Source organism: Grampus griseus (assembly GCF_964374135.1).
Source record: "Grampus griseus genome assembly, chromosome: 10".
NCBI lineage: Eukaryota > Metazoa > Chordata > Mammalia > Artiodactyla > Delphinidae > Grampus > Grampus griseus.
This window is the reverse complement of record NC_139004.1, coordinates 23714506-23733066: the sequence shown is the minus strand read 5'-3', so window position 1 is coordinate 23733066 and position 18561 is coordinate 23714506. Positions and strand designations below refer to the sequence as shown.

Sequence of the window (18561 nt, the reverse complement as noted above, 5' to 3'; positions counted from 1 at the left end):
ATGCACAATTATTAGAAATATATAAGCCACAAATGGACCTTAATTTCTAGCAGTGAATACAAGGAGGGAAACATGATCAATTATATTCATTCAACAAATATTTAATAAGCAGCCATGATATAAAAGGCATTGAAATCCCAGGCTTTGGGCATCCATATCCCTTACGGGACTTATACTCTGGAAGAGACTTGGGCATCAATCAAGTAATTAGGACTAACTAGAAACTGAAATAACTGCTCCAAAGTTAAGGAAAGGAATTCTGTGAGACCGAATAATGAATGCGTCCCATTTAGACTGGAGAGAGAGCCTGAGGATCAGCTGAATAAGTAGCAATGAACCAGAGAAGGAGTTCAGAGGAGACAGTAAGATGAAAAAATAAATTTGTTTCTCCATAGCAATGCCGCTAGTATGTAGCCCCATCTTACACAAAGAGTTTGGTTCTCAGGAAGGTAAAACTTACGCACGGTCACAATAACCCTTGAAAATCCTTTATATTACTCATCAAGTACAGCTACATGGCTAGGTTTGGACTACCCTATGCATAAAGTAAACATGTGAATGTATAATTTCATAATAATGAACATAATATGATAAACAGGGTTGCAGTAAGTGAAAAAATGCATTTTAAACATCGAAATCACACTCAGTGCTTGAACAGGCCCAAACGGTGAGATACCCTGGGGAACAGGGGTCTCATTAGCAAACAAGAGTTAACATCTCCCTTTTCACATTCAAACAAGGTTGACGTGTCCTGAGTCAAGTGAAATAGTTTTCCATTTACATTGCTGCCTTGTTCTGCTTGGTTCTTTTTTCTTTCCTCTTGCAGAAAATTCATAGTTGAACTTCTTTGCATTCCTATGATATTCAACCATTGTTTCCAAACTCTGAGGCCAGAGAAACCCTAGGGGTTCCTCAGAAAGAGGACATACCAGTTAATAGGTTGAGAAAGGTACCTTTAAAAATCCCTACACTAGGGCTTCCCTGGTGGCGCAATGGTTGAGAGTCCGCCTGCCGATGCAGGGGACGCGGGTTCGTGCCCCGGTCCGGGAAGATCCCATATGCCGCGGAGCGGCTGGGCCCATGAGCCATGGCCGCTGAGCCTGCGCGTCCGGAGCCTGTGCTCTGCAACGGGAGAGGCCACAACAGTGAGAGGCCCGTGTACAGCAAAAAAAAAAAAAAAAATCCCTACACTAAGCCCAGCCATAAGTCCAGTCAGGTCATCCTTTATGACATTCCCTGGTGTGGACCAGGGCAAATGCCAAAAGCCAGGTCAGAGAAGCAATCTCCAGACAGGATGAGAGGAAGTGGACCAGGGACCTGGCTTTCTACTAACCTGGCTGGATCAGATGCAAGTGCATAGAGGACCAGATAAGTGTGTGCCCTTCAGCACAGCGCTCCTCTCACAGGAGCTTTTGTAAAGTACTGAGTGGCAGTATTCCCAGTCACTCCCAGATGTGAGATTCATGTCTCTGGTGGTACCTGAGAGGATGATTTTAGCTGACACATGGGTGTTAATCTTGATCAACACAGGATTATTACAGTATCCCACCACCTCCATGGGAAAAGCCATGTGGTATGGAAAATTAGAGGAAGAAAAAGAGAGAAAGAAAAGAGGAAAGAAGGTGGGACTCCGTGGAATTGAAAGATAAGCCAGGGAACCCCCCCCAGTGCGGAGGAAGAGATGTCCGGTCTGAGCCTAACCTGAGAGAGAGAGTTTTTCCCCACAGAGCTTTGTGTGGTGGGAGGACACGCAGGGGGTCTCAATAAGGGGAAGCAGAAGTCATTTGGGGATGTGGCCTCATGCGGAAACACCCTGACCTTCCTTCTGCGGACTCGTCCCCCTCTGACTAAAGAACTCTGCACTCCATCACATACAGTCTTCACTGAGACCACACAGTGTCAGACAGGTGAGTGTAGAAGGTGAGAGGCAACAATCAAATCAAATAGAGAGAATGAGGCAATGGAAATGCCAGCCAAGGACTCTTTGATTAAATGGATGCTGGACAGTACTCAGCTGTGGATGAGCAAGCTAATAAAATGGGGGAAGGGGGAACTTCCCTAGTGAAGCAGTGGTTAAGAATCCGCCTGCCAATGCAGGGGACACAGGTTCGAGCCCTGGTCCGGGAAGATCCCACATGCTGCAGAGCAACTAAGCCTGTGCACCACAACTACTGAGCCTGCGCTCTAGAGCCAGCAAGCCACGACTACTGAGCCTGCGTGCCACAACTACGGAAGCCCACGCGGCCTAGAGCCCATGCTCCGCAACAAGAGAAGCCACCGCAATGAGAAGCCTGTGCATCGCAACAAAAAGTAGCTCCCATTCGCCTCAACTAGAGAAAGCCCGCGCGCAGCAATGAAGACCCAACGCTGCCAAAAACAAATAAATAAACTTATCAAAAAAAATTAGCCACGAAAAAAACCCTTTCTGTTTAATTAAATGTTTTCCTAAACAACATAATAAAAGACACAGAAAAGTACTTTGCAACTTTGACCAATATAACTTCAAAAAAACTGATAACAAAATTATACATCTACATAACATTTATATCAGTCAATTCTGACAAAGCACTACCATACTGATGACCTTAATCATTCTTTCTGGAAATACTTAGGCAGCTGGTCCCCTTGTTTAAAAAGATTACTCCTCTGTTGTGTGGATAATTCGTATCACATGAACATCTTCCTTTTCTCTCTATTGCAAAGGAAATATGCCCATAGCTTATCCAAAAGTAATATAGTGTCATAAAGGTATAAGATAAATGGAAGAGGGGATAAATATAACAGGAAATATATTACCATAAAGAATACTTAAAATCCACATGAGGACCCCAAAGAGTACATTTGTGTGACTTCAGTGTTGGGGTAACCATTATAATGAATCTGTCAATGCCTCAACTACTCTTTCCCACGCCCTGGGGGCAGGGCAGGGCCCTCCTCTAAGCCACACTACAGTTGAGATGTTTATATCAGAGTCCAGTCAGGAGACAAAAACCACATCAGTCATTTGAAAGGGGAAAATTGAGATGAAGAACTATTAACTACCAAAAGGTAGTTAGCTTATAAAGAAGGGAAAGAAAGCTCTAAGGAATACAGAAATAGCAGATGTGGGGAAAACATGCTACCTCTAGGGCTGAGGAAGGCCCTGCACCTTTGGCCACTCAGCTTCCACACACACCATTTTATACACAATTGAACTTCCACGTAACAGCACCACAGCTCTGCCTTCTCACCGATCAAGACAAAGCTAGCCTTGCAGGGGAAGGCGTTCTCACCCTTTCTCCCAAACGAGGAGACAGACAGACCCAGACATTGGATCCACACTGCTCCTCAAATGTAATCACGATACCTTTGACTCTTCTGCTCCCTGAAGACTGTATTACAAACATAACCTCCAACAACTTGAATAAAAGCACAAGGGTAAGAAGAAGAAAGAGGAAGAAAATGGATAATAAATAGAAATCAACACACACACGCACACATACACATGACAAGAAAGAGAAAACATGCAAAGCTATTAAAGTCCTCTTTCTGTAATTGATCACAGGGTAGATCAGTATCCATGACTGCCTTCTTCCACTTCCTACCCTCTGTCTTCTCACCCCAGAACCACAGGTCAGATTCTCTACCGGGTCGAGTGACCACAACTTCATTCCCAAAGGTCTGGCTCCTTAATAGTCCCGTTTCCTTTCGTTTGCTGTGGTTTTCCATTAACCTTTACCATTGGACTTGGAAGTACTGAGAGGCAATACATGGATAACCGGCTCCATGCTCATGGTCAAAGCTTTCTACAATTCACCCTGCCCCTGAAAATTCTCTTCTTCATTTACATCTTAATTTGGATATCAATTCTTTTATTTCCATCTGCTATTGACAGAAATGAAAAACCCAGATCCTTCTCCTTAATTCCTTAAATGAACACAACACACGTTTTTCACAGGTAACAGAAATTTACTGAGGTTTGGAAAAATGGGTGTGTTTCATCCATCACAGAATATGAAATACATAAAATACTAGACTTCTTAGAAGTCCATCTGCCACCCATTTCCCTGGAAATTTTTGGATGACCACATTTTCTGGCTTAATAGTAAAGATCCCCCAAAACAGATCTGGGGACCAACCATCAGTCTCTGGGTTCTTCTGCACAAACTCAAATTGGATACAGCAAACACCACTTTATTCTGCAGAGTAATTCAATCTATCACATCCAAACAGTATAAAACCCTCATGAAATATTTTTCATTACCGAAACAAAAACAACTTCCCAGAGTAAAATTCAGGCTACCCCGAAACGCGCTCAGAGTCAGCTTTTATAATCTGCTCCCTGAGCACAAGGCAAGAACTGATGGTTCTCATAACCTTACACCCAGGAGTCTGCCTCCACAGCAAAAGGGCAAGACTCCCAGCCATCCAGGACTCACCGCAGAGGCCTCTGTAACATGGGGTCTGCAGCTCCATGAAGACCCACAGCGAGGGGTCCAGGACAGTGACGAGCCCTATGGGGACACAGCCTCCGGTTTGCAGGGGAGTAATGGAGTCTCAGCCACTGGGGCAGCATTAGCAGCAGAGCCTGAGCTGAACCCCTCCCCTGGGAGGCTCACAGGCTCCTCCAGAAAAGAACTATTATGGGGCACAGGGTGCCCCTCAGACCATCCCTCCTTGGAACAGACAGTCAGGGACACATCTCCTGACTTGATCATGAAATATGGAAAGATGGTCCCAAAGAAGGAAACCCGAGGGAAGGAGAAAATGTGGGAGCCATCAGTCATGTTGTAGAAGGAGACATCCCCTTCTTCATGGTCCAGGAACACCCCTACCCTGTGGGGAACCTGTCTGGGGGATAGCTGAGTCAGAGGTACAGTACGGGCACAAAATCCACTTTCATACTTCCCCACAACCCAGAACCCCTTATCTGGGGATTCTGCATACCAGCCGTTCCTCTTCACATTTCCCCTACAGACCCCCAGAGCCCACTCGCTTCGGTCTCCATCCCTGATCTCCACCTCCCAGTAACAGCACCCTGATGTGATGCTCTCAAAGCCCAATACGCTGCAGGTGTCTTCTGAGCTCCCATTGGTGTCCTTCCAGGCCACAGTCGTGTTTTCATGAGAGACGACAAGGTTTGAATGGGCAGATCCTGGATCCAGAGTGACAGGCCCTGCAGAGAAAGTTGCCTATCATGCAAGGCCTTCCCCTGCCCCATAATAAGAGCGCAAAACCACCCCCGAAGCTGGACTCTCAGCTGCATGGGGAGAAGGCTAAGCCCCCCTAGATTAGAAACTTGTGACTCAAGTTCACAGCCTTCCAAACAGGAAAAGGATCCACAAGACTAATTTCAGAGTTACATATGTCACAGGGCCCTGAGGACCAGCCTGGACTTCAAAGACTGAAAAATATCTATTTAGCATCCAATATCAGTCACACCCACCAGCCCCACCTATGCGACTATCAGCACCACAACACCCCCCCACCACTGATGGTGCCCGGATCCACATCACCACTGAGAACTGAAGGAGAGGCCACGGGGGCAGCAGGAGGAACATCCAGAAAGAACACGAAGTCACTCACAGGCCTGGAACTTCTCCTTCCGCCAGTCTACAAGAGAACCACACGTTTCATATCAGGGGTTTGCAGAGACTACATATCAGGGTCAGTGCTTAGTCTTCGGAAGCATACTGATGTGAGAGGTATAAAGGAAAATGTTTTGGAAACTTTCAACTGATGCATGTATTTCTTTTCTCTCTCCCTCTCTCCCTCTCTCTCTCTCTCCCTCTCTCTCTCTCTCTCTCTCTCACACACACACACACACACACACACACACAACCATCATGCTTCAGCCTCCCTTGAAGGCTAAGCCATAGACCTTAATACTGAAGGATTGAGAGGCCTGATATCAATTTGAACATAAATTGATATTTCACCAGATTTCACTATAAAATGAAGCTTTCTGAAGTCCCTAGCCACTCATCCATCCTGAAAACTAGGTTTTCTGGAGAAAGAATTGGGGATATCAAAATTTCCAAGGCTTTCATGTAATTATAAAGAATTAATCGAGGGGCTTCCCTGGTGGCACAGTGGTTAAGAACCCGCCTGCCAATGCAGGGGACACAGGTTCGAGCCCTGGTCCAGGAAGATCCCACATGCCGCGAAGCAACTAAGCCTGTGCACCACAACTACTGAGCCTGCGCTCTAGAACCCGCGAGTCACAACTACTGAGCCCGCGAGCCACAACTACTGAGCCCACGTTCCACAACTAACAAAGCCCGTGCACCTAGAGCCTGTGCTCCGCAACAAGAGAAGGCACCGCAATGAGAAGCCCGCACACCAAAAGGAAGAGTAGCACCTGCTCACTGCAACTAAAGCCTGCACACAGAGACCAAGAACCAACACAACCAAAAATAAATTAATTACTTTAAAAAAAAAGAGTTAATTGAGCTACAGTAGAAACTAACACAACATTGTAAAACAACTATACCCCAATAAAAATAAAAAACAAAAAACAGAGCTTATAACATGGAATGTCAAGTTTCCCTCTAGAATGTTGTACTTAATTATTTCCTTTCGTCAGTTATAAAACTACCTTTTCATCCCATCTTTTGATAGGTAGTGAAGATATATGTTTGTTCATGTGTTTATTGATTTGGAATTTCTTCTTTTATGAATTGCATGTTTGTGCCAGTTCCAGTGGGGGGGGTAATTTTATACTGACTTACACTAGGTCTTTCTCTATTTAGCATTTTAAGCCTTTGTATATCACATCCAGGGCAAGTATTCTTCCTTTTTGCCATTTTTGTTTGTTTGTATTTTGTTGTTGTATTATGGTGTTTTGATGAGGGAAGTATTTTATTTTTATGAAGTAAAATATGGCATAATTTTTTAAAAAAAAGAATTAATTGAGCTGAACGTGCAGGTTACCTCTAAGCCAGCAGTAGAGAGAATACAACTTGGCTTAACTGAACTCGAAAGTTGACTATAAACCATTAGTGGAGAGAATTCGGGATACAGCATCAGAGAAATCTTGCCCAGTTAGGAGGCAACGGAAAGGTTTCAAGGAAGGGAGACAGATGTTCAAAGTGAGAAAGACACACATTCAGTAAGAGGAAAGACACTAATGAATTCTCTTCCCCCTTTTCGCAGGGTTAGTGAAGCAAAAACACCCCTATATGTGAGGGAGAACCCAAAATACTGGAACTAGTCATCTGCTTCCCCCTATAGTTGCCCAGAGAGGTTGTAAGCTTCCAGGAGAACCTCAGTGAGAGGCCCCCAAAGATGTCCATGTTCTAAACCCCAAAATGTGTAAATATGTTGTGGTAAAGGGAACTTTATGGATGTATTAAGAACCTTGGGATGGGGTCAAGGGTAGGCGGGAAACAACAGTGCCTAAATAGCTAGACAGGACCTGCCGCTCCTCAGCTGACCCCAGACCAAGAATCTTAAGGACCAGGTCAGGCTAGTCCCCCCAGGATGATGGCCTGATATGACTAAGGGAGAGCAGAGGGACCCCTTCCTCCACTGACCCAAGGCCACATAATCTCTTCCAACCTCCATACTCCCTTTTGGGAAGAAGAAAGGAGGCTCGCCGCCAACCAAAGCAGAACCTATATGAGTCATGGGACCCTGAAATGTCTGCACTGGGAGAGCTGTTGCCTCCAACAGGGTGAAGACTCGGGAACAAGATCAGAACATTTGTAGAAGTGTGTAAATGACATTTCCGTGCACATTGGGGGTGCAAATTTGTGACTACCATCCCCACGTAATACAGGTTCATGCAGAAATTGGCATTTCCGTCTCTGTTCATTTGATTGATGGAAATAAGATCACAAAAACTGGCCTGACCCATGTGACCCTTTGAGAAAAAAAATGAACTTTAACTTACTTGTTCTTCACCAAGACACTAGTTGACACCCAGCTATAAATTTCTGTATCACGAGTGATAGAGATTAACAAGAAGAAGGGGGAGGAGGAGAAAAGAGAGTTGGCATTTAATTGTGAGACTCCACAATGTATCGAGTGTGATGCTATTCTTCACTTAATTTCCACAGCAAATCATTAAATTACAAATTGTTTTGCCAGTTTTATGAATAAAAAGAGATCAAACATTTGTTCACCTCACACTATGAACCTGTCAATACGAAAATGTTGACTCTAGTGTAATGGGATTTGTCCTTACAAAATAGAAGGGTTTACAAGATATACATTAACACACATGCTCTTTAATCTAGCAGGTAAGGGGAGATGGTAAAAGAGGACGATCTGATCCTCCTGTTTAACATATAAATCCCAGGGAGAATCGGTAAGAATCCCTAAGACGAGATCCTCAGTCCTCATGCTTTCTTCACCCCTTGGTTTACCCCTCTCTGTCTCTCATGATCTATACTCCTGACTGTAAACAAAAACATTCCAAGCAGGGAAAGGGCGTGTTACACAGGCTTTGAGGGTATAGATCTTTAACTCACCCCAAAGCTAAAGGGTCCTTGGGACAACCTTACATTGCACTAGGATGCCCCATACCACACTCCTGCCCTGACCACTACGGGAAGATTGCGATGGTCTCATTATCAGAGGCAAACTCAACTAGGGGGTTACCTCAAAATGGCTTAAAAATAAATGTGTCTTGACTGAAATTTCTCAAAGTGGTATCAAGGAGTTGATTACACTTCGTGCACCCAAATAACTTGCACATCCTCTGTGTGCTCCCCAACTCAAACCACCATGGTTGTGCCTTGTGGTCTCTCTTCCACCACTACAGGCAACCCCAATCTCTATAAGACAAATCTCAGACACACAACTTCCTCCTCATCTCCTCCTCTCTTCCTCCTTCTGGTCTTGTCTTCCTTGATTTGCTCCACACCCATTCTCTGGGAAAGAATCGTGACTCCTCTATGTTTCTTCACACATTGCCCCTAATAAACCTAACCAGGAATGAGCCTATCAGTGACAGAGTTCTCCGAAAAGGAGACATAATGGTTGTTCCTTTTTGTTCCTATTACACAAACATATACACAGGATTTTTCATATAATTTCAGATCTTTCACAGACCCTCACCCCAGGAGTCCATCAACATCCCAGAAGTTCTGGACTCCAGATCCAGAACACCTGCTCTAGAGCAACTCATTCCTCAGCAACCAAGGAGGCTTGGAGGAAGAAACTGAGCCTGGACAGGGAGTCAGAGGAAGCAGAGAGAAGACCAGTATCCCAGAGGACCAGGAAGAAGCGGGAAAACAAAACTAGAGCCAAAAGGGGTAGGAATTTTGGAGCAAGAGGGATCAAGAACCAAGGGCCCCCGTGGGAAGACCTGAGTCCTAAGCAGGCAAGCATGATCTCTGAAATCTTCCAGAGGTGAGCGATTCGTGATCCACACGGTCGTTCCCTGCTGCTGTCCCTCCTCACAACTGACCTCTCCGTGGTCACTGCACCAGTGAGCAGTTCCAGCTGGGCCAGGTGTTTGGGGAGGGCGTTGCTAACCCTGACAGCGCCCTGCAGCAGAGGACAGGCCGGAATGAAGGCAGATCTGTGTTCCAAAGAGGAGTCCCTGCGGTCTCTGGATAGAGGCTACAGAAGTGACAAGGAGACCGGGGACACCAACCGCACCCTCATGTGTCCCCTGATGGAGAAGAGGGAAGAGTCCAGGTTGGGGAGGGGAGGCTACAGGAACTCAGAGCCACTTACCTGCATACAGCTGGGCCTTCCTCCAGGCTGAAAGGGAACACACCCTGGTGAGACCTCAGCCAGACCGAGCCTGCTCGCTGTGAATCCCCTGGCCCGTGCCTCCCCTCTGCTCTGCAGGTGAGACTAACTGCGGTCGTGGAGAGGCTGGAGGGGAGGTGACCCCCTGCTATGTGCAGACAGCAGGTGTTGTGGGAATTTCCCTGGACCACAGGTCAGGAGCCCTGCATTACAGGCTGGCTTACACCACTGTCCCGCTGCTCCTGTGTGATGTTTGGCAAGTCACTTAGCTGTTCTGTGCCTCAAAAACCTCAAAAATTCTTATTCTACTTACATTGACTTTTGCCGCTAAGGATCAAAATGTTTCCTACTATGTGTGAAAACATTTTAGGGAAACAATATAAATTATTCAATAATTGTAAGAAAGCATCATCATATTCAGTTTTTTTCTGGCAAAGGTATATTTGGGAAATAACTTGAAATGCGAACTATTTAAGGACAGGAATGTGAGCTGAGTTCTGGGGTAAAAGTGGCTAATGTTTCTCAGATGAAATATTTCTAGAGATAAACATCACTATTCTGGGGCATTGACAGCCCTTCCCATCACATTCCCACGCATGGTCAGCCCAGCTATGCCCCATAACTTTTTGATCATCACCCAAAGAAACTAGGGGGAACAGACCCTCTTTGGATGCTGTTTTGGGGTGGAGACAGGAGGTCACACTCCTAAACTGAATCACCTCGCTGATCTGGATAGCTCCTTTGATGCAATCTCAGAGCACATGACTTTTGCTTCCAGGTACTGTCTGAAAACCAGGGGCATTCAAGGCTAGAAAACTATCAATATGGTGGGTCAGTCAAGGCTGGAATAAGACGCAGGGTGCATGATGGACCCTGGGGTCACCGTCACACCCAGGCTCCCAAGCACTGGGTGGGAATCAGCGGCCCAGATCTGGGAGAGCCCTTGCAGCTGGGTTCTGCCTCCCAGCAGCCTCCACTTCTGCCCCAGGGAGGGGGTCCACACGGCTGTGTCTGGACAGAAGCAAGGAGAGGGATGCCTTGTCACAGGAGGACAGGAAACCCAAGGACATCAGGAGAGTCACTCACCAGCCAGGTAAGCGGATTTCCTCCAGCCTGAAAGGCAACACACAGGAAGCAGGTGAACTAAGAAGCAGAATGTCTCCTCTGACGGGGACGCAGAGAGCTCGGGGGAAAAGCAGAACTTACCGAGTTCTGTCCGGAGTTCATCTGAAAGAGAGTGCAGAAGAAGCATGAGCTCCCATCCCTAAGAAAAAGCGTCCACAAAATACCACCTCTCTGTGTGTAACCTGGAGGAGGTTCTAACCCCAGACCCATCGGGGCCTCCCTGGCTCCAGCCATCCACCCTGGGTCTCCCCAGCCACCTGCCCTGGGCCCGGATTTCCCTGGAGCCCTGCACTCAGGAAGGCCCTGTGGTCGGTCATCCATCTCAGTGCGGCTGCCATGCTCTCCAGCCCTGGCCACTGTCCTGCCTTACCTGTGTCCTTCAGCACCTCCTCCTTCGTCCGCCAGTCCTGCTCCTTATCCAGGCGCAGATTCTCCTTTTCTTGCATCACCAGCAACTTCCTGAAATGTTCTCTCCGGGTGTAATATCCAGCCCCAAGGAGCAGGGCCATCAGCACAGTCAGGCTCACTAAGAAAGCCAGCTTCCAGGGAGAGGCCTGGGGAAAGAAGGGCTCTGCGGCCCGGCCAGAGGCCCCGTCAGGGCCACCACCAAGACACCCAAGCCCAGGACACTCAAGAACGCCCGGCCCGCTCCCCCAGCCCTGCGGGAAGCAGGGAGCAGCGCTGACCTGGGATGAAAATGGCCATGGCCTTCTCCTGGTCCAGGACAGTGTTGAGGACGGAGCAGGTCACGTTCCCTGCAGAGCTGTCTCTCACCACCAGAGCCACTTCCACGCTGAACAGCCCTTCAGCGTCCTGGCTGTGGGCCTCGGAGAACGCCGGGAACTTCTCTCCGCTGAGGTCTCTCCACTGCACCTGGGGCTTCGGGAACCACCCTGAGGCCGTGCACACCACACGGACCCCATCCTCCTCGGGCCCTGTGATGCGCACCTGAGGGGCAGAGCCCACACCTGTGGGAGGCAAGATGTAGAGCCCAGGGGGGCCGCCTGGGTCCTGGGGACCCCAGCAGTGCCTACGTGCGCACAACTCCAGTGGGAGCCCTTCACCTTGCAATCTGGGGCTCTGGGGGAGGCTGTTCCCTGCAGGGAGAAAGGCAGCCGCTCTGCCACGGGGAACACAAGGAAGGGGTGTGGGGACCTCCGGGGGCTCAGAGCACTGGGGCTCTTCTCCCCAGTCATGCAGGTGCAAGGGCTGACACCCAGTGGAAACAGGAGGAATTTGGTCCCAGGTCCCAGCCTTATCCTCGACTCTCCTCACCTCACACACTCTCCCAGGGCATCGGCTTCCACACCCACTGCCTCTCTTTGAAAATCACCACCAAAATTAGATCAGATGACAACCCTATCCCCTGAACTCCCCTTCCATACATCCACATCCAGTGGGTTATTTCCACCAGGATTCCTCACATACACTTCAAACTTAAAATTCCAGAACTGAATACGTGATTTTGCCCCATCTGTGATGCATTGATTGTAAAAGATTCCCAAATCTTCACTCCCTCTTTATATCCAGCTGGCCCTCAGCCACACACTTTTTGACGCCTTCACACTCTGCCTCTGGGCCGGGTCAGGTGACTCAACTAGCCAGTGAGAGACTAGGCCATGTGACTCAAGCAGAGGTTCTAACATCCTCGTGCCATTGGGCTACCCTCTGCCACAGGGAGGCCATGTTTGGTCTGGTGCAGCCTTTTCAGCTGAAGCTTTCCTAGATCAACCAACACCCAGTTGAAAAAACCCAGCAAAGGTCCTTATGGTGGCCTCCTCAGCCGACTGTAAGGACAGATAAGAATTAAAATTAAGAGGCGTCATTCTCTGCATTGAAAATAAAGGAAGAGATTCCCCTCCCATCCTTTTTCTTAGAACACTTGCTTTAGAACACCTGTAATTGTAGGTATTTTCTCCCCACTTCCTTTTTTTTTTGGTCGATTTTTAATTTTTTGGCTACATGCCACACGGCATGTGGGATCCTAGTTCACCGACCCAGGATCGAACCCGCAGCCCCTCCATTTGAAGGGCGGAGTCCTAACCTCTGGACCGCCAGGGAAGTCACCCCCTCCACTTTGAAATGTATATAAATCCTTTTTGAAAACTAGATAGGCCTCTTGCCAGCTTTGGAAACCACGAATGCCTTTCTCTAGGACCTGGGAAACATCTCTTTGAAATATAAATGTTAAGGGAGACAGCACCCAACTTTCGCCTTCCCTGTGGAAGGGTAGGAGCCAGACTTCAGTGGACACTGAACTCCAAGCTGTAAAACCACCTTCTGTCATAAAGGCATAAGAATTTGTTTTTCCTCTGGATAAAGCCAATTAGCTAACATAGTCACCTCAATTACCAGGAAAATTGAGGGTGAACTATGTGACAGATGGTGCTATCAAGTCCTCTGACCTGAGGATTAGTTACTGTTTACCTTGAAAACATGTATGTAATGGGTTGTATCTGCTTGACTTTATAAAAGGGGGAGCTTTCTCTCTGTCTTTGCGATCTCTTAGTAGATTGCCTGTGATGTGTATCACACTCTGGTTTAATGCCCATTCAGTAATAAAACTGTATTCTTTCTCTACTAACTTTGTGAAGACAATTTCTGGTTTGGGAGATTTTGTTTTTAATTGTATTTCCCCAACACCATCAAAGATGTATAAATAATCCCAGGTAAGATTAGTCAAATACAGTCCAGATTCGCTGTACTCCCTCCATGCCTGATTAAATACATGGTCATTGTTATAAGCCACTGCGATTTTTGTGGCTGTTTGTTACACAGCATTATCATGGCAACAGATGACACATGTAAAACAAAGAATGTTGCCCACCACGCAATTCTACAAGGATCAAGTCATTAGCACTGTAGCCACTCACTGACAGTACACCCCGAAAGGAATTCAGGACAAAAAAATAGGATAAGGCACTCTGTACTTTGGAAAAACAAGCCCCTTAGATAGTTAGAGATATCTCAGGGGAAAAAAATTTAATGAACCCAGGTTCTTGCATCTTCCCATACATAGAAAAGCGCTAAAACCTATTGATCTAGTATTTATGGATTGCCTCTAGAATATAAACTCCACAGAGCAGGGAACATTGTTTGGTTCACTGATGTATCCCAGGTGCCCAAAATAGGATGTGGCACAGAGTAGGCTCTCGATATATTTGCACTGAATAACGGAATGAGTGGAAGAGCCTCCTGTTCATCTGTAAAATGAGGGGCTGGTTTACATGGTCCCTGAAGTTCCTCCCAACTCCAGTATTCCAGGTCAAAAACATAACTCAAGTCACCAACCTGCCACCTTCAGCTCCAAACTCGCCTCTTCGTAGAAGCCTCCCTTTCTGAAGAAGCAGGTGTACAGCCCATTGTCTGAAACCTGGACCCTCTGGATGCGTACGGCAGCCTGCCCCTGGGCAAGGAAGTCGCTCACCAGCGAGGTCCGCCCTGCGTAACGAGCCATCTGCCCCTCATTCTGCTCGACTCGGTTTTGATAGATGAACACGGCTTCTGAAGACTTGGAGCGGAACCACCTCAGCTCCATGTCTTCTGCACTTATGGGTGGGAACACATGACACGGCAGCTCGGTGTCTCCGCCCAGCACTGCCACGATGGGATCCAAGGGGCCAGTCACGAAGAACCCCACTGTGGACACAGACATAGGAGTGAGAAAGGAAGAGAGACACAGAGTGAGGGCAGGAAACACACACAGTCTGGTGGGAAGGCCCGGGCAGGCTGGGGACAGGTGTTGGATAACATGAGCCATCATGACCTGAGGGATTGAGCTGTGATGATTCTGAATCTCCGCAAGACATCCTGATCACAATTTTATGACCCAGAAGTGATGTCACAGAGAATCCTTCATCCATCTGTACTGCTGTTTTCACACTCTTTCATGGAAAACTCTAAGTCAGTGGTTGGCAACCTTCAGCATGCAGCAAAATCAGCAAGACGGCTTATAAAACACAGTGCTGCCCCCTCACCCCCGCCCTGAGCTTCTGATTCAGTAGGTCTGGGGTGGGCCCAAGGATCTGCATTTCTAAAGAATTCCCCGAGGGCTTCCCTGGTGGCGCAGTGGTTGAGAGTCCACCTGGCGATGCAGGGGACACAGGTTCGTGCTCCGGTCCGGGAAGATCCCACATACCGCGGAGTGGCTGGGCCAGTGAGCCATGGCCGCTGAGCCTGCACATCCGGAGCCTGTGCTCCGCAACGGGAGAGGCAAAAAAAAAAAAAAAAAAGAAGAATTCCCCGAGATGCTGAAACTTATGTTCCAGGGACCTTACTTTGAGAACGATAGCTCTATCCTGGCCCCTCTTGGGCAGGACTGAACCCTGACGAAAGAGAATACCTGTGGCCTAGGACAGAACTCCTTGATCACTCAGCCACACCCAGAAACATCCCCACTGCCTCCCCTAACTTAATTATTTGTGCTCATGACTTTCTCCTCAACTGAACTACAAGTGCACTAAAAACTAGACGCAAATGCTATTTTCATTAAAAACCTGCCTTTACTCTCGTCGTCCACAGGAGCCCATATTCACCCCACCGATATCTTCTCAGAGCCATTGGCCTTCTGAGGCGTTGTGGATGGGCCACGACATGACCCTTCTGCAGCACAGCCCTGCTGGATCTCCAAAGAACCACTTCTCACTCCTGAGCTGCTCAGACTTGGTCTGAGTCACCCTTGTCCCTCACCTGGAGGATGACAGTAGACTCCCTCCCTGTGTCTTCCTCTCCCCAGTCCTGTGTCTGCGACTCTTCAACCTGGAAACCATGTCCTTACTCTGCTCAAAGCCTTGCCATGGCTTCTCGTCACCACCACCCCCCCCGCGCCTGTGGACCACAGGCCTGGTGGGGATGACTCCCAGGGCCTCTCTGACCCCAACTCCTGCATCTCTCCCTCTCGCTCACACTGTTCCAGCCAACACTTCCTCCACAGTCCCTTGAACATCCCAGGCACACGGGCAGATTTTCACTGGCTGTTCTTTCCTGCAGAAACCATCCTTCCAAGGGACCCCTCACAGGCTCACACCCTCCTCCAGGTCTTTGCTCTCATCTCCTTGTCTTCACTGACCACCTCACTGAACACGCTGCTGCCCGCTTCCCACCTCCACACCCCTGACTCCCCCCCACCCCAGCACACGGCTTCACTGCCCCCCTCTTCTCATCTCTCTCTTTTTTTTTTTTTTTTGGTTTATTTTTGGCTGCGTTGGGTCTTTGTTGCTGAGCACAGGCTTTCTCTAGTTGCGGCGAGCGGGGGCTACTCTTCTTTGATGTGCAGGGGCTTTTCATTGTGGTGGCTTCTCTTGCTGCGGAGCACGGGCTCTAGGCGCAGGGGCTTCAGTAGTTATGACTCGCGGGCTCCAGAGCGCAGGAGTATTTGTGGTGCACAGGCCGAGTTGCTCCGCGGCATGTGGGATCTTCCCGGACCAGGGATTAAACCCGTGTCCCCTGCACTGGCAGGCGGGTTCTTAACCACTGCGCCACCAGGGAAATCCTCTTCTCATCTCTTTTAACAAGCTGTCTAATATAGCTGTTTCTTGCATTTATTATTCATGGCCTCCTGCTAGAGTGTAAGCTCTAAAAAGACAGGGATTCTCTCTATTTTATTCAAGTACAGTACCTAACACGTAGTCGACACCTTATAAATATATATAGAATGAAGTGAAGTAATGGATGAATAAGAACTTCAATACCAATAAAGCTGGGAAACAAAAGTTAAGTGGAGGGCTTCCCTGGTGGCGCAGTGGTTGAGAGTCCGCCTGCCGATGCAGGGGACACGGGTTCGTGCCCCGGTCCGGGAGGATCCCACGTGCCACGGAGCGGCTGGGCCTGTGAGCCATGGCCACTGAGCCTGAGCGTCCGGAGTCTGTGCCCCGCAATGGGGGAGGCCACAACAGTGAGGGGCCGGTGTGCCCCACCCCCCAAAAATAAAGTTAACTGGAAAAGTATGGTCATATTTTTGACAGTTGATGTTTTAAAACATCATAAGTTCATAACTGAACAAATGTCGAGGTCCTTTATCCTTATTTTATGGTTTAGAGACTCTTGTTAAATATTTAATAACAATTACTGGTTGGGGAAGCATCATGATTTTTCTAGAGAAGGGACTCCTCAAATAGCAACCCACTCCTGACGGTTGGTGGAGTTGAACAAGCCCAGCTCCCGGGGATCCACTCACCCACGAGGACACAGGACGAGGGGTGGGGCACACTCACCTGCGGACCCCCCAGTGGGCAGCTGGATGAGAAGGAGCAGGGAGGTGAGGGGGCAGAGCGCACAGCAGCTGGAGAGATCTCCCATGGCGTCAGCTGCGGACACAGGGCAGGAGGCAGGGCCGGTCCGGAGCTCTGGGGCCCCAGAGGGAAGGCAGGGCTCAGGGCCAGCAACAATCCCCCCAGGAGCAGAGCCCCCTGCTTGATCACTATGCTGGTGAGGTGGTGGCCTCCCACAACCCTGACACCAAGAAAGCCCTGGGTCTGGAGCTTCCCACCCCTGTAGCAAGCCTCTGTGGGGCTAGACAACCACTAGGTTTGCTTGGGAAAAACAGTCCTTCCCTTCCCACCCCAATGGCACCTGCAGCACAACCCACTCTGCCCAGAAAACCAGGTGCTTCCTTTCTCAGCACCAGGGGCCCTGTGGTGGAAATGTCCTCCATCTCCCCATTATTCACAACCACCGGTGATGCCCCGGGACAGAGACCCAGACTCAGGCCCCTCACCACGAAGGACAGGCCAGTTCTCACTTGGTGTCCTTCTGTGGCCCCCCAGAGTGACCAGGAATTACTGAGAAGCCCCAGAGACACACTACGTCCTCCTCAAGGAGACTGTGGGTCCGTCACAGGTACCCTGTGCTGCCTCTGTTGCTTGTTTAGTTGACCTGAACTTCAATCCCACCCAGTCCTTTCCTGAGAGGGACCAAGGACATGGCCCTGCACCCAGGTGCCCAGCCAATCCCCACTGACAGGTTAATCCTCACCCTCACTGCCTCTGAAGAAGATTTCTGCATTGGGGTAGAAGATCCCAGTGGAAACAGAGCAGCCGAGGAGATAAATGAGTCCTGGTCCGAGAAATGACTTAGTGTTCAGGGTGGGGGACAAGGCAGCTTAGGGTCCTGGGAAGGACAGATTCTTAGGGCCGACTGCTGAGTCCCCGAAAGCTGGGGCACTGTCTGTGTGACGACCTTAACCAAGTTTCTCAACCTTCTCTGCCTGTTTCCTCATCTACAAAATGTGCATGTTAACAGCATCTAGAGCCCAAAGTTTTCATGAGAATCCCAGGAATTTATATTTCTAGAGTCACTACATGTAATTAGAACGGGGCCTATTACTACTAAGTGCCAGAGATACGACATTAAAATGAAGGAAGGAAGGTACACCCCTCACCGCAGTTGTCCTGGGTCTTCCTAGAACCACACCGTCATCCAGCGCCACCCACCCCTGCCCCCAGCCCCACCTCCTTCTCATCCTCTTCCTCACAGCCAGCTGCTCCCTGCTTTCTCTTCTTGGCCCACAGGTGTCTTCGAAACCAACCTACCTGCTTGGAAAGGCTGGGGCTTCTGAAGCGTCTCTCAACTCAGCAGCGTGAGAAGGTTCAGGGACCCCAGCAGACCCCAAATCTGCCCTCAAAATTTGCACCTGAAGTTAGTCACTCTGAGCCCCAAACCCTAATTCCAGATCGAAACCTGAGTTCCTCACGTCTGAGGGGCAGGCAGCTCCCAGCAGAGTGGAGAAGCAGCAGAGCCTGGCACAGGGGTGTC

General features: G+C 48.7%; 1 protein-coding gene across 1 annotated transcript; it reads right to left on the bottom strand.

Annotated features, from left to right (window-relative positions):
* Nucleotides 1-4055: 4055 nt before the first annotated feature.
* LOC309829133 (butyrophilin subfamily 1 member A1-like) lies at nt 4056-17106 on the bottom strand (the record flags this gene model as incomplete). The annotated part of the gene is made up of 9 exons (XM_082664825.1): nt 4056-5155; nt 5566-5592; nt 9667-9693; nt 10771-10797; nt 10891-10911; nt 11180-11380; nt 11496-11777; nt 14101-14448; nt 17022-17106. The coding sequence occupies 9 exons, from the start codon at nt 17104-17106 to the stop codon at nt 4494-4496; spliced, it is 1680 nt and encodes a 559-aa protein (XP_082520951.1). The 3' UTR covers nt 4056-4493.
* Between the last annotated feature and the right edge of the window lie 1455 nt (nt 17107-18561).